General features: G+C 41.5%; 1 protein-coding gene across 2 annotated transcripts; it reads left to right on the top strand.

Moving 5' to 3' along the window:
- The first annotated feature begins 285 nt into the window (after nucleotides 1-285).
- slc35d1a (solute carrier family 35 member D1a) lies at nucleotides 286-22,945 on the top strand. Of its 2 annotated transcripts, XM_021604867.2 has the most exons (12): nucleotides 293-529; nucleotides 967-1,000; nucleotides 1,082-1,168; nucleotides 1,250-1,317; nucleotides 4,200-4,271; nucleotides 8,558-8,626; nucleotides 11,136-11,238; nucleotides 16,556-16,648; nucleotides 19,998-20,065; nucleotides 20,183-20,261; nucleotides 22,089-22,171; nucleotides 22,268-22,944. In XM_021604867.2, the coding sequence occupies exons 1-12, from the start codon at nucleotides 420-422 to the stop codon at nucleotides 22,368-22,370; spliced, it is 969 nt and encodes a 322-aa protein (XP_021460542.1). In that variant the 5' UTR covers nucleotides 293-419; the 3' UTR covers nucleotides 22,371-22,944. The 2 variants fall into 2 exon arrangements, with proteins under 2 accessions (XP_021460543.1, XP_021460542.1); XM_021604868.2 differs by lacking the exon at nucleotides 4,200-4,271 and having other exon boundaries at nucleotides 286-529; nucleotides 22,268-22,945.
- The last annotated feature ends 656 nt before the right edge of the window (nucleotides 22,946-23,601 follow it).

Genomic DNA, 23,601 nt, shown 5'->3' with positions numbered 1-23,601 from the left:
GGTAGACTCAGCGAAAGTGAACAGCATAGTGGGTTAATTTCCGCAAAAACTAAGGGCGTTGAAGCGTGGGGCTAACTGCTCCGCTGTTTTGGAGCCCTTGCAACAACGCTGTACACAGCGTGAAGCATCCCTTGCACATGCGCAGATACTGTCCGTGTTCGAGAGCATCAACACAGTTATGTATCATTGGTAAATTGTGACTGACTGATCTACAAATAATAATGAGTTATTTATGATGCAATGTGATTTGCAGGTCAGTCAGTCAAAACGACTGCAGGCGACTATCTCGAACACAGTCAATATCTGCGGTGCTGCTCGGGGCAACGTCATATCGTTGAGTTTACCGGACGTCCCAGTGATCCCGTTTAGACTCTTCGAGAGAAGGATAGAGAGTGGGAAAGAGGAAAGAGTGCTTGGGGATGGCGGACAAATCTCTCACGGTGTTCGTGAAGCTGTTCGCCGCGGTATTTTACGGACTCAGTTCTTTTCTCATCGTCGTGGTAAACAAGAGCATCCTCACAAACTATAGGTTTGTTTGATTTCCGTTTAGTCTGTTCGCTAGGTTCCAAAAACATCTAGACACACAGCGATGCTACGTACTGTTTGATTCTGATCAGGCTATTTATCAACTAGCTAACGTAAACTCACTTGCTAGTGAAATAATACTGCTTGGACAGGTTACGTTATTTAGCTAGTTAATTAACGCCGGCGAGTTACTTCCTACTAACGTTAGATACACATTTAGACATTTATTTATATTTTCTATGTAGGTAACTTAGCTACGGGTTTGAGGCTTTGGTGGCTAATGTTAATTTATTTAAAGTTTAACTTTCATCGCTACACTAGCTAGCTGACTACTCGTTGTGTCACCGTTTGGGACACCTTCATATCACGAAGTTAGACGAGATGTTTGTCAATTTTCTCAAGCTGTTTTCTTGTCACCGTACGATACATTTTTACTTTCAGGTTCCCCTCGTCAATATGTGTCGGCATCGGGCAAGTAAGTGTGTTATTCCTGTGTTTGTGTGTGAGAGAGAAAGTGCGGTGTGTTAATCCAGTATAACTGAGGTGTCTGTTATAGATGCTGGCCACCGTGGTCGTGCTGTGGGTGGGCAAGGCTCTGAGGGTGCTGAGTTTCCCAGACTTCGACCATAGTATACCTCGCAAGGTGAGTCAGTCAGCTAATAGGTAGGTGTGCATGTCTGTCTGTGTCCATCTTTGTGTGTGTAACGTGTTTCTCTTGTTGCAGACCTTCCCACTCCCTTTCTTGTACGTAGGGAACCAGATAACTGGACTGTTTGGGACAAAACGGCTAAAGTATGTTATGCTTATCTGGGTTTATATGTTATGGTTATATGTAATGTATATATGTTGTGGTAGGGCTGGGTGAAATGGCCAAAATCTCATCCCGATATATTCATTTCAAATCCCGATAACGATACATATCAAGATACAGTACCTTTTCTGTAAATTCAATGAATCAATAGTTTATATAAAATGACCACATGTAAAGGCCTATTTCTCATTACATTTAGAATTATACTCTACAAATGAAAGGTACTTACTCATATTTGGTAGGTTCTAAATAAAAGGAGAACTTTTGTGCACATTTTCAATTAAGCATGTAACAAAATATAAATGTATTAAATTGAAAAAGGTAAATGGAGAACACTTCAACTATAGTTGAAAATATATGTATATATGTCTATATATTTTTTTTTTTTTTGGGGGGGGGGGGGGGGGGCTTGCCTGTGTTGCATGATATTTTGGCATTAATACTTGTCACATATCAATTTGGTACCTTGGGTCGAGTGTTCACTCACAAAACCCCTGTTTCTTGACCGTGTAAATTGGTGCCATGTCTTTGCAGATGTAAGTTGTAACAGCAGCTGTTATCTCCTTCCATCTTCGTGATTCTTTGCCATATGGTGTGCCGCGAGTAAACCTCTCTTGCAACATCTGAGTCGGATTTGTTTTGAGCACTCGACTTTACTTTTTTGGGTCTCGTCCGTGGAGACTCTCCGTACTGTTTCACATGATTATTGCGTATGTGGTAAAAGAGGTTTGTGGTTTTTGAGCCTGTTGTCTGGACCGGCCTGCGGCATATTTTGCAAAGGACAGTTTTCTGGTCCATGTCAGAAGTTTCATACCCAAATCATGTCCATGCGACCGAAGTAGCTCCTCTTTTAGGTATGAGCTCTGTGTCACATTCACTCTACTCCATATTTGTTGCAAATTTCCAGAACGCAAAGCGTCGTCCAGTTGACTAAAAATATTGCCCTAAAGAGTGATTTGCGACACAATGAAATAAACGATAGAGCATAATATTAAACGTTAGATGTTTTTCTATTGTCACATGATATGTATCGTCATATCGCCCAGTTATATGTTGTGGCTCTGGGGGGTTATATGTTGTGGCTATCTGGGGGGTTATATGTTGTGGCTATCTGGGGGTTCGGAAAGTATTCAGACCCCTTCTGATTTCCCACATTTTGATACGTTACAGCCTTATTCTAAAAGGGATTAAAATAAACATGTTCCTCGTCAATCTACACACAATACCACATGACAAAGCGAAACAGGTTTTTAGTGATGTTTGTAAATGTATTAAAAATAAAAAAGATGTAAATAAGGGAAGTAATTCAGACCAATTGCTATGAGACTCGAAATTAAGCTCAGGTGCATCCTGTTTCCATTGATCGTACTGGATGTTTCTACAACTTGATTGGATTCCACCTGTGGTAAATTCAATTGATTGGACAGATACACCTGTCTATATAAGGTCCCACAGTTGACAGTGCATGTCAGAGCAAAAACCAAGCCATGAGGTCGAAACAATTGTCCGTAGAGCTCTGATACAGGATTGTGTCGAGGTACGGATCTGGGTAAGGGTACCAAAACGTTTCTGCGGCATTGAAGGTCCCCAACAACACAGTGGCATCCATCATTCTTAAATGGAACCACCTAGAATCTTTCTAGAGCTGATTGCCTGGCCAAACTGAGCAATGGGGAAGGGCCTTGGTCAGGGAGGTGACTGACAGATTTCCTCTATGGAGATGGGAGAACCTTCCAGAAGGACATCTCTGCATCAACCATCTCTGCATCACTCTACCAATCAGACCTTTATGGTAGTGTGGCCAGTTGGAAGCCACTCCTCAGTAAAAGGCACAACAGCCTGCTTGGAGTTTGCCAAAAGGCACCTAAAGACTCTAAGACCATGAGAAACAAGGTTCTCTGGCCTGATGAAACCAAGATTGAGCTCTTTGACCTGAATGCCAAGCGTCACGTCTGGAGGAAACCTGGCACCATCCCTACAGTGAAGCATGGTGGTGGCAGCATCGTGCTGTGGGAATGTTTTTCAGTAGCAGGGACTGGGAGATTAGTCATGATTGAGAGAAAGACGAACCGAGCATCGTACAGAGATCCTTGATGAAAACCTGCTCCAGAGTGCTCCGGACCTTCAGACTGGAGTGAGGGTTCACCTTCCAACAGGACAATGACGCCAAGACACAGCAGCAGTGGCTTTGGGACAAGTCTCAATGTCCTTGAGTGGCCCAGCCAGAGCCCGGACTTGAACCTGATCTCTGGAGAGACGTGAAGATAGCTGTGCAGCGACGCCCAGCCAGAGCCCGGACTTGAACCTGATCTCTGGAGAGACGTGAAGATAGCTGTGCAGCGACGCTACCAATCCAACTTGACAGAGCTTGAGCAGATCTGCAGAGAAGAATGAGAGAAACTCCCCTACATACAGGTGTGCCAAGTTTGTAATCGCTGCTAAAGGTGTTTCAACAATGTACTGAGTAAAGTGTCTGAATATTTATGTAAATAAGGCATTTATGTTTATTTTTAATACCAACATGTCTAAAAACCTGTTTTTGCTTTCTCATTATGGGGTATTGTGTGTAGATTATATATATATATAATCGGTTACTAGTCCAACTCTCTAACCACTAGGCTACCCTGCCTAGATTGAAAAGGGGGAAAACTCATTTTAGAATAAGGTTGTAACATAACAAAATGTGGAGAAAATCAAGGGTCTGAATAATGCACTGTATGTTCTGGTAATATTTGGGGTTATATGGAATGGTTATAGGTTGGGGTTATCTGGGGGTGCAGGTTGGGGTTATCTGAGGCTTCATCTAGCTGTGTTGTTTTGGAGGTAGTGGATAGATGATGATGATGATATTGTTCTCTACCAGCCTGCCGATGTTCACAGTCCTCAGGAGGTTCTCCATCCTCTTCACCATGATGGCTGAAGTTCTGCTGCTCAAGTATGATTTACTATTTAATATTATTTAAATATATTTATTTTGTTTGAATATTGAAACACTAGGTTATACAGCTTTGTTTTGTCTATCCTCTAAAGGGAGAATCCTAACTTCTACTATGTGATTTTTCGGTAGTCATGCATTGATGTCATTGGAGACCAAGGAAACATATTTGTTGAAGTGGCAGTTAAGATTCACCCCTAAATGACCAGTCTGTATGTCTGTAATAAAATAGTGCCTCCAAGTATTCACCCCTTGACTTTTTCCACAATTTGTTGTCTTACAGCCTGAATTTAAAATGGATTAAATGTAGTTTTTTTTGTCACTGGCCTACACACAATACCCCATAATGTCAATGTGGTATTATGTTTTACAAATTAATACAAAATATAAAGCTGACATGTATTTACTCCTAAGTGTTAAACCCCTTTGTTATGGCAAGTCCAAATAAGTTCAGGAGTAAAGATGTGCTTCACAATTCACATAATAAGTTGCATAGACTCACTCTGTGTGTAATAATGGTGTTGAACAAGACTTTTGAATGACTACCTCATCTCTGTACCCCACACATTATCTGTAAGGTCCCTCAGTCGAGCAGTGAATTTCACACAGATTCAACCACAAAGACCAGGGCGGTTTTACAATGCCTTGCAAAGAAAAGCACCTATTGGTAGATGGTTAATAAAAAAAAAAAGCAGACATTGAATATCCCTTTGATCATGGTGAAGTTATTAGTTACACTTTGGATGGCGTATCAATAAGCCCAGTCACTACAAAGATACAGGCGTCCTTCCTAACTCAGTTGCCGGAGAGAAAGGAAAACGCTCAGGGATTTCACCATGTGGCCAATGGTGACTTTTTAAAACATTTACCGATTTTTAATGGCTGTGACAGGAGAGGACTGATGATCAACAACATTGTAATTGATATACTAAACTAAGTGACAGAGTGAAAAGGAATCCTGTACAGAATATAAGTATTCCAAAACATGCATCCTGGCGACAGCAAGGCACTAAAGTACAACTGCACAAAATGTGGCAAAGAAATTAACTTTGTTTCGGCAAATCCAACACATCACTGAGTACCACTCTTCAACAGAGTGGCCCATAGCTAGTGCATTGATCTTAATAAGATAGCCAGGCGAGACAACCACATACAGTATTAGTCGTATCACATAATACAAAATGCATAAAAATGTCTCTTCACAGTCCCTGTGTAAGGTGTTCTTTTATTGTGTTGGTCCCCATTTTCATGAGCTGAAATGAAAGATCCCAGAAATGTTGTGCATACGTTTGTTTACAAATGTCTTAGTGAGCATTTCTCCTTTGCCAAGATAATCCATCCACCTGATAGGTGTGGCATATCAAGAAGCTGATTAAACAGCATGATCATTACACAGGTGTACAATAACCTGCCACCCTAAAATGTGCAGTTGTCTCAAACACAATGCCACAGATGTCTCGTTGTGGGAGTGTGCAATTGGCATGGTGACTACAGGAATGTCCACCAGAGCTGTTGCCAGATAATTGATGTTAAATTTCTCTACCATAATCCGCCGCCAACGTTGTTTTAAAGAGTTTGCAGTACGTCCAACCGGCCTCGCATCGGCAAGCAAAGTGTAACAATCACGCCAGCCCCTCCACCTCCTGACTCTTTCACCTGCGGGATGGTCCGAGACTAGCACTAATTTCTGCACAAAAGGCCAGAAAAAGTCTCCGGCAAGCTCATCTGCTTGCTCGTCATCCTCACCAGGATCTTGACCTCACTACAATTTGGCGTTGTAACCAACTTCAGTGGGCAAATGCTCACCTTCGATGGCTACTGGCACGCTGAAGAAGTGCGCTCTTCATGGATGAATCCCGGTTTCAACTGTACCAGGCAGATGGCAGACTACGTGCATTGCGTCGTGTGGGCGAGCGGTTTGCTGATGTCCCATGGTGAACAGAGTGCCCCGTGGTGGTGGGGTTATGGTATGGGCAGGCATAAGCTACGGACAACAAACACAATTAGCATTTTATCGATGGCAATTTGAATGCACAGAGATACCATGACGAGATCCTGAGGCCCATTATTGTGTCATTCATCCATTGCCATAGCCTCATGTTTCAGCATGATAATGTACAGCCAGCCCCATGTCGCAAGGATCTGAACACAGTTCCTGGAGGCTGAAAATGTTCCTTCTGTGGCCTGCATACTCAGACATGTCACAGAGATACGTTTGTATATAGTGTATGTGGACACCTCTTCAAATTAGTGGATTTGGCTATTTCAGCCACGCCCATTGCTGACAGGTGTATAAAGCCGAGCACACAGCTTTGCAATCTCCATAGACAAACATTGGCAGTAGAATGGCCTAACCAAAGAGCTCAGTGACTTTCAACGTGGCACCGTCATAGGATGCCACCTTTCCAACAAGTAAGTTTGTAAAATTTCTGCCGTGCGAGAGCTGCACCAGGCAACTAAGTTCTGTTATTGTGAAGTGGAAAAGAGCAACAAGGGCTCAGCTGCAGCCCACACAAGCGCACAGAATGGGATTTCTGACATGCGTACCTTGTAAAAAATTGTCTGTCCTCGGTTGCAACACTCACTACAGAGTTCTTAACTGCCTCTGGGAGCAACGTCAGCACCAGAACTGTTTGTTGGGAGCTTCGTGAAATGGGTTTCCCTGGCCGAGCAGCAGCACACAAGCCTAAGATCACCATGTGCAATGCCAAGCGTCGGCTGGAGTGGTGTAAAGCTTTCAGCCAATGGAATGGAAACGCGTTCTCTGGAGTGATAAATCAAGCTTTACCATCTGGCAGTCCGACGGACAAATCTGGGTTTGGCGGATGCCAGGACAACGCTACCTGCCCGAATGCATAGTGCCAACTGAAAAGTTTTGTGAAGGAGGAATAGTGGTCTGGAGCTGTTTTTCATGGTTCGGGCTAGGCCCCTTAGTTCCAGTAAAGGGATATCTTAAATCTACAGCATACAATGACATTCAAGACTATTCTGTGCTTCCAACTTTGTGGCAACAGTTTGAGGAAGGCCCTTTCCTGTCTCAGCATGACAGTGCCCCCATGCAGAAAGCGAGGTCCATACAGAAGTGGATTGTCGAGATCGGTGTGGAAGAACTTAACTGGCCTGCACAGAGCCCTGATCTCAACCCCATCGAACACCTTTGGGATGAATTGTAACGCCGACTGAGCCAGGCCTAATCACCCAACATCAGTGCCCGGCCTTACTAATGGTCTTGTGGCTGACCGAAATGTTCCAACATCTAGCGGATTGCCTTCCAAGAAGAGTGTGTTGTTGTTATAGCAGCAAAGGGGTGACCAACTCCATATTAATGCCCATGATTTTGGAATGAGATGTTTGACGAGCAGGTGTCCAGATACTTTTGGTTAGGTGGTGTAGTGAACCATGATGAGATTCTGAGGCCCATTTTTTTTTTTTTGTGCCTTTCATCCACCATCACCTCATGTTTCAGCATGGTAATACATGGCCCCATGTCTCAAGGATCTGTACACAATTCCTGGAAGTTGAAAATATCCCAGTTCTTCCATGGTCTGCATATTCACCAGACATGTCACCAAATGAGCATGTTTGGGATGCTCTGTATTGACATGTACGACAGCATGTTCCAGTCAATATCTAGCAAGAGGAGTGGGACAGCATTCCACAGAACACAATCAACAACTTAATGCGAAGGATATGTCACACCAGATACTGACTGGTTTCTGATCATCGCCCCTATTTTTTTAAAAAGATATCTGTATTCCCAGTCGTGAAATCCACAAATTAGGGCCAAATGAATTTTTCAATTGACTGATTTTCTTATGAACTGTAACTTAGTAAAATCTTTGAAATTGTATGTTGCGTTTTATTTTTGTTCAGTGTAAATTGGCTTAAAAATCTGTCAAGACTTTAACATTTCTGTCTAGCAATGATCAACAACCAACTTGACAGAGCTTGAAGAATAAAAAAAATGTATAATGTGCAAATATTTTATAATCCTGGTGTGCAAAGCTGATAGACTTAGCTAGAAAGACTTCCAAAGTGATTCTGACATGTATTGACTCAAGGGTGTGAATGCTTATGTAAATTATAAGTTTTTGTATTTCAGTTTCAAATCATTTGCGACAATTTCTAAATGCATGTTTAAACTTTGTTATAATGGGTTATTTTGTGAAATCTATTGAATCCATTTTGAATTCGGGCTGTAACACAACATGGAATAAATCAAGAGGTCTGAAGACTGTCTGAAGGCCTGTACTTAGTTTCTAACCTTTTACTCTTCAACTCTTCAGGAAGACATTCTCCAGGCCTGTCCAGCTAACAGTGTTTACTATGATCCTGGGGGCGTTTGTAGCGGCAAGGTACGTTCTACTGCTCCATGTGTGAAGAGTCTGACGTCAGCTTTAGTCATGGTATATCATCTATAGGGCCGCTTTATTAATTTAGTATAATATCTTTAGGACATGTTTATTCATATGGTATAGTTTTGTATTTGTATTTATTTCACCTTTTATTTAACCAGGTAAGCTAGTTGAACACCTTTATTTAACCAGGTAGGCAAGTTGAGAACACCTTTATTTAACCAGGTAGGCTAGTTGAGAACTTGTTCTCATTTACAATTGCGACCTGGCCAAGATAAAGCAAAGCAGTTCGACACAAACAACAACACAGAGTTACACATGGAATAAACAAAGATACAGTCAATAATACAGTAGAAAAAAATCTATATACAGTGCGTGCAAATGAGGTAGGATAAGGGAGGTAAGGCAATAAATAGGCCATGGTGGCGAAGTAATTACAATATAGCAATTAAACACTGGAATGGTAAAGTTCTGAAGATGAATGTGCAAGTAGAGATACTGGGGTGCAAAGGAGCAAGATAAATAAATAAATACAGTATGGGGATGAGGTAGGTAGATGGGCTGTTTACAGATTGGCTATGTACAGGTGCAGTGATCTGTGAGCTGCTCTGACAGCTAGTGCTTAAAGCTAGTGAGGGAGATATGAGTCTCCAGCTTCAGTGATTTTTGCAGTTCGTTCCAGTCATTGGCAGCAGAGAACTGGAAGGAAAGGTGGCCAAATCAGGAATTGGCTTTGGGAGTGACCAGTGAGATATACCTGCTGGAGCGCGTGCTGCTATGGTGACCAGTGAGCTGAGATAAGGCGGGGCTTCACCTAGCAGAGGCTTGTAGATGACCTGGAGCCAGTGGGTTTGGCGACGAGTATGAAGCGAGGGTTAGCCAACGAGAGCGTACAGGTCGCAGTGGTGGGTAGTATATGGGGCTTTGGTGACAAAACGGATGGCACTGTGATAGACTGCATCCAATTTGTTGGATAGAATGTTGGAGGCTATTTTGTAAATTATAACGCCGAAGTCAAGGATCGGTAGGATGGTATGTTTGGCAGCATGAGTGAAGGATGCTTTGTTGCGAAATAGGAAGCCGATTCTAGATTTCATTTTGGATTGGAGATGCTTAATGTGAGTCTGGAAGGAGAGTTTACAGTAACCATACACCTTGGTATTTGTAGTTGTCCACATATTCTAAGTCAGAACCTTCCAGAGTAGTGATGCAGGCAGGTGCGGGCAGCGATTGTTTGAAGAGCATGCATAAAACATTTAGGTCAACTTTATTCATATGGTATATAATATCTTTAGGTCAGCTTTATTCATATGTTATATATCTTTAGGACAGCTTTATTAATATGTTATATATCTTTAGGTCAACTTTATTCATATGGTATATATTATCTTTAGGTCAGCTTTATTCCTGGTGCACAGAGAAGGGTTAGGGTCCACACCAGTATCTCCATGTATTTTCTTGTGTTATGTCCCGTTTTTGTCCTACGCTGAATGACCACATTGGAAATAAGTGTTTACGCTTTCATGTGTGTTACGAATCCCTTTTGGCCCGACAGTCTAGGGGAGATGGTAACGAGACCCGTAACATAACTCATGCAAATTATAATAGTGAAAAAGTAAAAGTGAGAACGAAATGACCACAGACAACTAAATTAGAAAACACACGGTAATGGGGGGGAAGCAGGAAAAGGGGCTGAGCTGGACCCAAGGAAAGAAATAATAAGTATTCAAAAACATCCCTAAGCTAGACTAGCCTATTTCAACAGCTAACTAACTAACCAAAAATAGAGTGGGTGGTCCGCCCAGTTCTAACTAGTGTATTTAACAAAGTTTACCTACGGGTAGTGTATGCCCATGGGCGACTTGTCTTGGTTCCCCCTTTTCCCACCAGCAAACAAACACAAACACCATAACCAAAAACAATACTCACATGTGAGGACAAAGTGATATGGAGGTGCTCAAACAAAAGATAGCTCAATACATAAAGAGCGATAGAGAGACAGTAGGAGAGGGTGAAACGGAGCGATCTACAGACATATGTCATTTACAGAGAGATTGAGCTCTAGAGCAAACAAACAAAAAGGAACTGTGATTGGGTAGGAAACAGGAGGAGGTGTGTCTTCTGATTGATGATTGATTGGTGACTGGTTGGGGAGTGATGATTTTCACCTGTGAGGAGAAGGAGAGAAAAGAACACAGGATACCTGTATCCGTAACAATGTGTCATCCTCTGGGTTTCTTGTATTTTAAAAACTGTTTTAAACTGCATATTGTTTTACCAAAAATAAAATGAATCAATTCATAAAGTGTTTAAATGATCTCTTTGAGTTGTGCTGGAGGAGTCATGCCCACTCTAGAATGTTATCTTTATGGCGTGTGTAAGCTGAGTCTCTGCCCCCAGCTAAATACATGTTCCAACATGTACGCCCTCTCTTATGTTTCTGACCTGTCTCTGCGCTCTACTGCACTGACCTGCTGTATGTGTCCGTCCGTACGTGTTCTCTCTCCAGTGCTGACCTGTCGTTCGACCTCCAAGGCTATGTGTTTATTCTGCTAAATGATGTTCTGACTGCAGCTAACGGAGCCTACGTCAAGCAGAAGCTTGACTCCAAGGTATGTAAGCAGCTAGCTGGACTAATGTGTGTGTGTATATACAGTGGGGCAAAAAAGTATTTAGTCAGCCACCAATTGTGCAAGTTCTCCCACTTAAAAAGATGAGGCCTGTAATTTTCATCATAGGTACACTTCAATTATGACAGACAAAATGAGAAAAAAAATCCAGAAAATCACATTGTAGGATTTTTAATGAATTGTTTTGCAAATTATGGTGGAAAATAACAAAAGTTTATCTCAATACTTTGTTATATACCCTTTGTTGGCAATGACAGAGGTCAAACGTTTTCTGTAAGTCTTCACAAGGTTTTCACACACTTGCTGGTATTTTGGCCCATTCCTCCATGCAGATCTCCTCTGGGGCTGTTGCTGGGCAACACAGACTTTCATCTCCCTCCAAAGATTTTCTATGGGGTTGAGATCTGGAGACTGGCTAGGCCACTCCAGGACCTTGAAATGCTTCTTACGAAGCCACTCCTTCGTTGCCCGGGCGGTGTGTTTGGGGTCATTGTCATGCTGAAAGACCCAGCCACGGTTCATCTTCAATGCCCTTGCTGATGGAAGGAGGTTTTCATTCAAAATCTCACGATACATGGCCCCATTCATTCTTTCCTTTACACGGATCAGTCGTCCTGGTCCCTTTGCAGAAAAACAGCCCCAAAGCATGATGTTTCCACCCCCATGCTTCACAGTAGGTATGGTGTTCTTTGGATGCAACTCAGCATTCTTTGTCCTCCAAACACGACGAGTTGAGTTTTTACCAAAAAGTTATATTTTGGTTTCATCTGACCAAATGACATTCTCCCAATCTTCTTCTGGATCATCCAAATGCTCTCTAGCAAACTTCAGATGGGCCTGGACATGTACTGGCTTAAGCAGGGGGACACAACTGGCACTGCAGGATTTGAGTCCCTGGCGGCATAGTGTGTTACTGATGGTAGGCTTTGTTACTTTGGTCCTAGCTCTCTGCAGGTCATTCAATAGGTCCCCCCGTGTGGTTCTGGGATTTTTGCTCACCGTTCTTGTGATAATTTTTTGTGATCACAGTTGAAGTCGGAAGTTTACATACACTTAGGTTGGAGTCATTAAAACTTGTTTTTCAAACACTCCACAAATTTCTTGTTAACAAACTATAGGTTTGGCAAGTTGGTTAGGACATCTACTTTGTGCATGACACAAGTAATTTTTCCAACAATTGTTTACAGACTGATTAATTCACTATCACAATTCCAGTGGCTCAGAAGTGTACATACACTAAGTTGACTGTGCCTTTAAACAGCGTGGAAAATTCCAGAAAATTATGTCATGGTTTTAGAAGCTTCTGATCGGCAAATTGACATCATTTGAGTCAATTGTAGGTGTACCTGTGGATGTATTTCAAGGCCTACCTTCAAACTCAGTGCCTCTTTGCTTGACATCATGGGGAAAATCTCTAAAGAAATCAGCCAAGATCTTAGAAAGTCATCCTTGGGAGTGTATAAACGCCATGGGACCACGCAGCCGTCATACCGCTCAGGAAGGAGACACGTTCTGTCTCCTAGAGATGAACGTACTTTGGTGCGAAAAGTGCAAATCAATCCCAGAACAACAGCAAAGGACCTTGTGAAGATGCTGGAGGAAACGGGTACAAATGTATCTATATCCACAGAAAATTGAGTCCTATATCGACAACCTGAAAGGCCGCATAGCAAGGAAGAAGCCACTGCTCCAAAACCGCTATAAAAAAGGCAGACTACGGTTTGCAACTGCACATGGGGACAAATATCGTACTTTTTGGAGAAATGTCCTCTGGTCTGATGAAACAAAAATAGAACTGTTTGACTGTTTGAGATAGGAAAATTATGTGGATATATTGAAGCAACATCTCAAGACATCAGTCAAGAAGTTAAAGCTTGGAATTTAGAATTCAAGGCACACTTAACCAGCACGGCTACCACAGCATTCTGTCGCGATACACCATCCTATCTCGTTTGGTCTTAGTGGGACTATCATTTGTTTTTCAACAGGACAATGACCCAACACACCTCCAGGTTGTGTCAGGGCTATTTGACCAAGAAGGATGCTGCATCAGATGACCTGGCCTACACAATCACCCGATCTCAACCCAATTGAGATGGTTTGGGATGACGTTGGACCGCAGAGTGAAGGAAAAGCAGCCAACAAGTGCTCACATATGTAGGAACTCCTTCAAGACTGTTGGAAAAGCATTCCAGATGAAGCAGGTTGCGAGAATGCCAAGCTGTCATCAAGGCTACTTTGAAGAATCTAAAATATATTTTGAATGCTTTTTTTGGTTACTACATGATTCCATATGTGTTATTTCATAGTTTTGATGTCTTCACTATTCTACAATGTAGAAAATAGAAAAAGTCTTGAAAGAGGTGGGTGCAAACTTTTGACTGATACCGTATGTTGCACCTAGCTGGACTAATATATTTAGCACCTAGCATTCGGAAAGTATTCAGACCCTATCACTTTTCCCACATTTTGTTACGTTATAGCCTTATTAAAAAATGTATTACATTAATTTGAGCAATCGGGGGAGAAGGGCCTTGGTCAGGGAGGTGGAGGAATAATGGTTTGGGGCTGTTTTTCATGGTTCAGACTAGGCCCCTTAGTTCCATTGAAGGGAAATCTTAACTCTACAGCATACAATGACATTCTAGACTATTCTGTGCTTCCAACTTTTTGGCAACAGTTTGGGGAAGGCCGTTTCCTGTTTCAGCATGACAATGACCCCGTGCACAAAGCGAGGTCCATACAGAAATGGTTTGTCAAGATCGGTGTGGAAGAACTAGACTGGCCTGCACAGAGTCCTGACCTCAACCCCATCAAACACCTTTAGGATGAATTGGAACGTCGACTGCGAGCCAGGTCTAATCGGCCGACATCACTAATGCTCTTGTGGCTGAATGGAAGCAAGTCCCCGCAGCAATGTTCCAACGTCCAGTGGAAAGCCTTCCCAGCAAAGGGGGGACAAACTCCATATTTTAAGGCCCCTGATTTTGGAATGAGATGTTTGTAGAGCGGGTGTCCATGTAGTGTATGTGGAGATAATGGAAGGCAAGCTATCCTTCACATGTTATCGCTGGATACCAGTTAGTTTAGCTAATCAGACAAAACTTGTGACTGACGTTTTAACTCAATCAATTATCAAGGCTTGTACTCCAGTATAGCACAGGCAGGCTGAGATATGTTTAGAAAGTGACCCACTGTCACCCTTGGTGACTTCTGAATGAGAGTTAATTTTGGGAGTTGACATGAGATGAGGTTGGCTGTTGCACTCATATTACACTGTCTGCTAGCTTTCTAATTCACTTCATGCTACTGCTTTGACGATCTCTCATCACCACTAGTTCTACTACTAGTAATAGTATTCTACTACCATTTCTACCACTAGTTATACTGTTCTACCACTAGTTATACTATTCGACTACTACCACTAGTTATGCTATTCTACTACTAGTTCTACCACTAGTTATACTATTTTACCATCAGTTATACTACTAGTTCTACTATTCTACTACTAGTTATACCACTTGTTCTACTACTAGTTATACTGTTCTACTACTAGTTATACCACTAGTTATACTGTTCTACCACTAGTTACTATTTTACCATCAGTTATACTACTAGTTTGACTGTTCTTCTACTAGTTATACCACTAGTTATACTGTTCTACCATTAGTTATACTATTCTACTACTAGTTATACTGTTCTACTACTAGTTATACTACTAGTTATACTGGTCTACTACTAGTTATGCCACTATTTATACTGTTCTACTACTAGTGATACTGCTAGTTATACCACTAGCTATACTGTTCTACCATTAGTTATACTATTCTACTACTAGTTATACTGTTCTACTACTAGTTCTACTACTAGTTATACTGGTCTACTACTAGTTATGTCACTATTTATACTGTACTACTACTAGTGATACTGCTAGTTATACCACTAGTTATACTGTTCTACCACTAGGTCTACTACTAGTTATACTGTTCTACTACTAGTTATATTATTCTACTACTAGTTATACCACTAGTTATACTATTCTACCATCAGTTCTACCACTAGTTATACTGGTCTACCACTAGTTATACTGTTCTACCACTAGCTATACCACTAGTTATACTGTTCTACCACTAGGTCTACTACTAGTTATACTGTTCTACCACTAGTTCTACCACTAGTTACACTGTTCTGCTACTAGTTATACTGTTCTACTACGAGTTATACCACTTATTCTGTTCTACCACTAGTTCTACCACTAGTTATACTGTTCTACCACTAGTTATACTACTAGTTTTACCACTAGTTATACTATTCTACCATCTGTTATACTATTATACGACTAGTTATACCATTAGTTATACTGTTCTACCACTAGTTATACTGTTCTACTACTAGTTATACTGTTCTACCACTAGCTATACCACTAGTTATACTGTTATACTACTAGTTCTGCCACTAGTTCTACTACTAGTTATACTGTTCTGCTACTAGTTATACTGTTCTACTACTAGTTATACCACTAGTTATACTGTTCTACCACTAGTTATACTGTTCTACTACTAGTTATACCACTAGTTATACTGTTCTACTACTAGTTATACCACTAGTTATACTGTTCTACTACTAGTGATACTGCTAGTTCTACCACTAGTTATACTGTTCTACCACTAGGTCTACTACTAGTTATACTCTTCTACTACTAGTCATACTGTTCTGCTACTAGTTATACTGTTCTACTACTAGTTATACCACTAGTTATACTGTTCTACCACTAGTTATACCACTAGTTATTCTGTTCTACCACTAGTTCTACCACTAGTTCTACCACTAGTTATACTGTTCTACTAGTTATACTGTTCTACTACTAGTTATACCACTAGTTATACTGTTCTACTACTAGTTATACCACAGTTCTACTGTTCTACCACTAGCTATACTGTTCTACCACTAGCTATACTACTATTATACTGCTAGTTATACTTTTCTACCGCTCGTTATTCTCCCGCAAGTTATGTTATACTGCCGCTAGTTATACTATTCTATTGCTAGTTATACTATTCTACTACTGCCAAAGTCATTTTTATGTACGGTTCTTTAGACTAATGATAACCCTACCACCATATATATTGTTAGCATGCCATCCCAACAACCCCAAAGAGTTTGTTGTAGAGCAGTGAGCTGGTGACAGCTATATGCTGGCTAGAGAGGAATGTACCATCATGAATAACCCTCTCTGTTCTCTTCTCTGCCTCTTCTTCCCCTCCCTTCTCTCCCTCTCTTGCCCCTCTCTCCCTCTCAGGAGCTGGGGAAGTATGGCTTGCTGTATTATAATGCGTTGTTTATGATCTTTCCAACAATGCTGCTAGCTCAACTCACTGGAGACGTTCAGAGGGTAAGATCTGTCTGTCTGTGTGGCAGCAGTCTCTCAATGTGCTAATGTCATGGAGAGACTGAGAGGGAGGGCACGAGACAATTGGCAAAGAGGGCAAACTTAGGCAGGAAACGTCAACGACGAACAGTGAGCCGTCAACTCATGCATGAAAAAAATAACAATTAAAGAAAAGCATCTGTCGGTCATATTTTTAATCTGAGCCTAGAGAAAAGTATTTGTCCTCAGGCCTGGAGGGAAGCCAGTCATGTGGCTACCCAAGAGTGGTAAAGCAGCTGGTTTACACTGGTTCTAACAGCAGACCTATCAGCAAACTGTTGAAAATACAGTACAACACTATTTCTCTGTAAACAAATTAACAACAGACGTTCAGCATGCTTATAGAGAAGGGCACTCAACATGTACTTCTCTGACATAAATGTAAAATAAGGCAATTGTGGGTGCTGTTCTGTTAGAGTTCAGTGCAGCCTTTGACAGTACTGACCATAACCTGTTGTTGAGAACTTGTTATGTGGATTCAGAGCTATCTAATAGAACTCAGAAGGGCTTCTTTAATGTGAAACATTTAAGGTGTAGTGTACCACAGGGCAGCTCTTCAACTCTGCCACTTTTTTATATTTTGACCAATGACCTGTCACTGGCATTACACAAAGCCTGTATGTCCATGTATACTGAGGATTCAACCATATGCCCATGAAGTCATCAAAACCCTTAACAGTTGCAGTCTGTTTTGGAATGGGTGCCAGTAATAAACTTGTCCTGAACATCTCTAAAACGAAGAGCATTCTATTTGGTGCAAATAATTTCCTACGTTCTAGTGGCTGTTGTACAAGTTGAGAGGACTAAATTACTTGTAAACTGTCATGGTCAAAACATATTCAATGGTTGTGAAGATGGAGAGCGGTCTGTCCATAATAAAGAGATGCTGTGCTTTTATGACACCAAGTCCTGCAGGCTCTAGTTTTCTTGTCATGATTATTGTCCGGTTGAGTGCTGCAATAAAAGACCTAGAACGACCAGAACAGAGCGGCACCTCTTGCTCTTCATTGTAATCAGAGGGCTGATATAAATACTACAGTGCCGTGCAAAAGTATTAATCCCCCTTGGTGTTTTTCCTATTTAGTTGCATTACAACCTGTAATTTGAATGGATTTTTATTTTGGGATTTCCGGTAATGGACATACAGAAAATAGTCCAAATTGGTGAAGTGAAATGAAAAAAAAAAAACTGAAAAGTTGTGCGTGCATATGTATTCCCCTTTGCTATGAAGCCACTAAATAAGATCTGGTGCAACCAATTACCTTCAGAAGTCACATTGCACACGGGTGGACTTTATTTAAGTGTCACATGATCTCAGTGTATATATACACCTGTTCTGAATGGCCCCAGAGTCTGTAGCATCACCAAGCAGACCAAGGAGCTCTCCAAACAGGTCATGGACAAGGTTGTGTTATAAAAAAATATCAGAAACTTTGAACATCCCACGGAGCACCATTAAATCCATTATTAAAAAATGGAAAGAATATGGCACCACGTGGGGGCTGCCCACCAAAATTCACGGACCAGGCAAGGAGGGCATTAATCAGAGAGGGAAAAAAAACAACTAAGATAACCCTGAAAAAGCTGCAAAGCTCCACACCGGAGATTGGAGTATCTGTCCATAGGACCACTTTAAGCCCTACACTCCACAGAGCTGGGCTTTACAGAAGAGTGGCCAGAAAAAGGCATTGCTTTAGAAAAAAATAAGCAAACACGTTTGGTGTTTGCCAAAAAGCATGTGGGGGAGACCCCAAACATATGGAAGAAGGTACTCTGGTCAGATTAAACTAAAATGTAGCTTTTTGGCCATCAAGGAAAACACTATGTCTGGTACAAACCCAACACCTCTCGTCACCCCGAGAACCCAGTGAAGCATTGTGGTGGCAGCATCATGCATGCTTGTGGGGATGTCTTTCATCAGCAGAGACTGGGAAACTGGTCAGAATTGAAGGAATGGTGGATGGCGCTAAATACAGGGAAATTCTTGAGGGAAACCTGTTTCAGTCTTCCAGAGATTTGAGACTGGGACGGAGCTTCACCTTCCAGCAGGACAATGACCCTGAGCATACTGCTAAAGCAACACTCGAGTGGTTTAAGGGGAAACATTTAAATGTCTTGGAATGGCCTAGTCAAAGCCCAGACCTCAATCCAATTGAGAATCTGTGGTAGGACTTGAAGGAGCTGGAGCAGTTTTGCCTTGAAGAATGAGCAAAAATCCCAAGCTTATAGAGACATAGCCCAAAAGACTTGCAGCTGTAATTGCTCCACAAAGTATTGACTTTGGGGGGGAATAGTTATGCACGCTCAAGTTCAGTTTTTTTTCTTATCTTGCTTGTTTCACAATAAAAAATATTTTGCATCTTCAAAGTGATAGGCATGTTGTGTAAATCAAATGAGACAAACCCCCCAAAAAACGTTTAATTCCAGGTTGTAAGGCAACAAAATAGGAAAAATGCCAAGGGGGTCAATACCTTGGAATGGCCTAGTCAAAGCCCAGACCTCAATCCAATTGAGAATCTGTGGTAGGACTTGAAGGAGCTGGAGCAGTTTTGCCTTGAAGAATGAGCAAAAATCCCAAGCTTATAGAGACATAGCCCAAAAGACTTGCAGCTGTAATTGCTCCACAAAGTATTGACTTTGGGGGGGAATAGTTATGCACGCTCAAGTTCAGTTTTTTTTCTTATATCTTGCTTGTTTCACAATAAAAAATATTTTGCATCTTCAAAGTGATAGGCATGTTGTGTAAATCAAATGAGACAAACCCCCCAAAAAACGTTTAATTCCAGGTTGTAAGGCAACAAAATAGGAAAAATGCCAAGGGGGTCAATACTTTCGCAAGCAACTGTATGTATGCCAGTCTCTCTTGGCTAAGAGTTGAGGAGAGACTGACAAGAAAGCATGCAATAATGGCTCTATATAATACTGTATCTCATATTGGTCAAATGAACAGTAAACCTGGTTTAAAAAAACAGATAAAGCAACACCTCTCCCCTGTTTGACCTAGATCGTTTGTGTGTATTGATATGTAGGCTACGTGTGCCGCTTTTGTAGTTATGTCCTTGAGCTGTACTTGTCTATTCATGTTTTGTGTGGACCCCAGGAAGAGTAGCTGCTGCTTTTGCAACAGCTAATGGGGGATCCTAATAAGATACCAAAAGAGTGCGAGACAGAGAGACAGTGTCTGAGAGGCCTGGTTTTCCAAACTCAGGAAGTGAAGAGGCCAGCAGCCAGAAACACACAAAGCTGCCATTATGTTGTTAGCTACTACTAAATACACTTTCTCTGCTGTCTTAATGATGGTGTATGTCTGCAGGCGGTGGAGTATGATGGCTGGTCAGACATCCTGTTTCTCAGCCAGTTCATCCTATCCTGTATAATGGGGTGAGATCCTGACTCTTAACCTCTCTGTTCTCTACCCCTCTTCCATACTCCTCTTCTGTCTGTTTTCTACCCTTCTGTGCTGTGTGTGTGATGACTTGTGGTGTGTTTGTATTGCAGGTTTGTGCTGATGTATTCTACAGTGCTCTGTACACAATACAACTCAGCTCTAACCACCACCATCGTGGGCTGTATCAAGGTAAGCTCCCAGAACAGAACCCCAGCCCATTAATAATGACAAGATAAAATGCTGTCTTAGCCCTAACCCATTAATTATGACATGATAAAACGTTCTCTAATAATGACATAAAACACTAACCCTAACCTATCAATAATGAAATGATAAAACGTTAACTAACCCATCAATAATGACAAAAGGCTCTCTAACCCGCCGATATTTTCAGCTAAAAAAAATTGCGGCGTTTTAAGCATTCTAGTACAGTTAAACACACACACATGGACACAGAGGTCCAAGGCACTGCATCTCAGTGCAAAAGGCGTAACAACAGTGCCTGATTCGAATCCAAGCTGGATAACATCCAGCCGTGATTGGGAGTCTCATAGGGCGGCGCACAATTGGCCCAGCATCGTCCGGGCCGTAGTTGTAAATAAGAATTTTATCTTTTATATTGAAGGCAAATCGGAAATTCCACCATTGCGTCTAATCCTCATTGTTGCTAGCTTCACAACACATAACTCAGTCAAGTCAAGCCTCACTAGCCAGATGAAGCTAGCAGGCTGCTTAACCCTGTTGCCCAAAGCTAAAGTTATAAGTAGCTGGCTAGCTATTTATTTTCATGAACAACAAGTGGCAACCTAGCTAATACTTACTCACAAGGATTCCTAAATCATTGCTAAGAATAATGAAAATGACTGCAGTTTCTACTGATCATTGTTTTCAGGCAGGTTGTATTGGTGCTGGCCAGGTACCAAGCTAAAGCTAGATACCCCAGAAGTTGTGGTCGAACAAATTATGCTTTATTACCAGCGCAGTATTGAAAACACATCGTTCGTGGCCGGTGTTTACTTTTCTGTACAGCTTTGACCCAAACGGCGTTCCATAGTATGTATGTCGTGACGCTATTACTGTGTAACATCTGAAAAATAGCACACTTGGTAGTGTGTCCCGGTGCTCGACCAGTCGGCGAAAGCCAACATCACCCACGACAGAGAACGGTTGATTGTCAAGGGCAATGAATTCCATTATCTTGGCATTAATTGATTTTGCCTTTTGTGTTGTCTCGCTCAAATGACTGCTCGATCCACACAGCAGACATTGTGTGGGCTAGGTTAGGAGTGCTGTGTAGCGCCATTACGTCATGTACCTACGTTATATAGGTATGCACGGTAGCTTTGACATCGGGCCGATGCCGTTAAGTTCACCAATATATTGTGCATCCCTAATAATGACATGATAAAACGCTCTCTAACCCATCAGTAATCACATGATAAAACGCTCCAACTCATCAGTAATCACATGATAAAACTCTCTCTAACCCATTAGTAATCACATGATAAAAAGCTCTCTAACCTGAACCTGTTAAGGACAAAACTCTTCTAACCCATTAATAACGACGTGATAAAATGTTTTCTAACCCATCAATAAAAGCACGAAACAAACACTAATCCTAACCCATTAATAATGACGTGATAAAATGCCCTAACCCATTAATAATGACACACGCTCTCTAACCCATCAATAATCACATGATAAAACCTCACTCTAACCCATTAATATTGACAAAACGTTCTCTAACCCTAACCCATTAATATTGACAAAACGTTCTCTAACCCTAACCCATTAATATTGACAAAACGTTCTCTAACCCTAACCCATTAATATTGACAAAACGTTCTCTAACCCTAACCCATTAATAATGACAAAACGTTCTCTAACGCATCAATAATGACACACGCTCTCTAACCCATCAATAATCACATGATAAAACCTCGCTCTACCCCTAACCCATCAATAATGACATGTTAAAATGTTTTTTTAATCCTTCTACTGTGTTCTTTCTCACAGAATATTCTAGTGACATACATCGGGATGGTGTTTGGTGGAGACTACATTTTCTCTTGGACAAATTTCATTGGTTTAAATATCAGGTATGGGCTGGATATATTTGGGCTTAAGTCACACAACAGCAGAAATAGTTCTTCATTTCAGACAGTTAATGGTGTGTGTGTGTGTGTGTGTGTCAGTATTGCAGGTAGCCTGGTGTACTCCTACATTACTCTGACAGAGGAACAGTCCAGTAAACCCTCTGAGAACGCCATGGAGATCAAGGGGAAAGTGGTGGTGTGACATCGGTATGCCAGAGGAAAAGTCACTGGAGATCCTTTTTCAAATGTTAATGGTACAAGAGAACATTCTATTTTTGGTACATGTTGTATTTATGGACTTAACAGCTGTGGTTACCATAGCAACCAACTGGACACCCCACCATGGCAACAGGCTCCTCCCACTGGACATGTGGATTAGGAGGGTGTTGCTGGGGCAACATGATTTTAAAGGGTGCTTTTACTTAACTTCCTCATGTTTAGTCATTAGACGATTACATCATGGAGAGCACGGTCTTCCCGTTTTTGGTGAAATGGGTTCATGGGGATTGAATTCTCTCCTGATGTCAGAACCAAGCAGAATGTGTGGAATGTTCCCTCAAACAGGAATGGTCCAATGGAATCTGAGGCAGTATTATGTGGGTGCTGGTATGTGCATAAGATGTTGTCCATCATACAGTTGAAGTCGGAAGTTTACATACATATACACCTTAGCCAAATACATTTAATCTCAGTTTTTCACAATTCCTGACATTTAATCCTAGTAAAAATCCCATGTCTTGGGTCAATTAGGATAACCACTTTATTGTCAGAATAATAGTAGAGAATCACATTCCCAGTGCGTCAGAAGTTTAAATACATTCAATTAGTATTTGGTAGCATTACCTTTAAATTGTTTAACTTTGGTCAAACGTTTCGAGTAGCCTTCCACAAGCTTCCCACAATAAGTTGGGTGAATTTTGGCCCATTCCTCCTGACAGAGCTGGTGTAACTGAGTCAGGTTTGTAGGCCTCCTTGCGCCCACACGCTTTTTCAGTTCTGCCCACACATTTTCTATAGGTTTGAGGTCAGGGCTTTGTGATGGCCACTCCAATTCCTTGACTTTGTTGTCCTTAAGCCATTTTGCCACAACTTTGGAAGTATGCTTGGGGTCATTCAACTTCCTTGAGATGTTTCTTCAATATATCCACATAATTTTCCTACCTCATGATGCCATCTATTTTGAGAAGTGCACCAGTCCCTCCTGCAGCAAAGCACCCCTACAACATGATGCTCTTCGGCTTGCAAGCTTCCCCTTTTTCCTCCAAACATAACAATGGTCATTATGGCCAAACAGTTCTATTTTTCTTTCAAACCGTAGTCTGGCTTTTTTATGGCGGAGCAGTGGCTTCTTCCTTGCTGAGCGGCCTTTCAGGTTATGTCGACTTGTTTTACTGTGGATATAGATACTTTTCTACCTGTTTCCTCCAGCATCT

The sequence above is a fragment of the Oncorhynchus mykiss genome, chromosome 5, assembly GCF_013265735.2.
Source record: "Oncorhynchus mykiss isolate Arlee chromosome 5, USDA_OmykA_1.1, whole genome shotgun sequence".
Classification (NCBI taxonomy): Eukaryota; Metazoa; Chordata; class Actinopteri; order Salmoniformes; family Salmonidae; genus Oncorhynchus; species Oncorhynchus mykiss.
The sequence above is the reverse complement of the archived record's forward strand: the minus strand, read 5'-3'. Positions and strand labels throughout refer to the sequence as shown.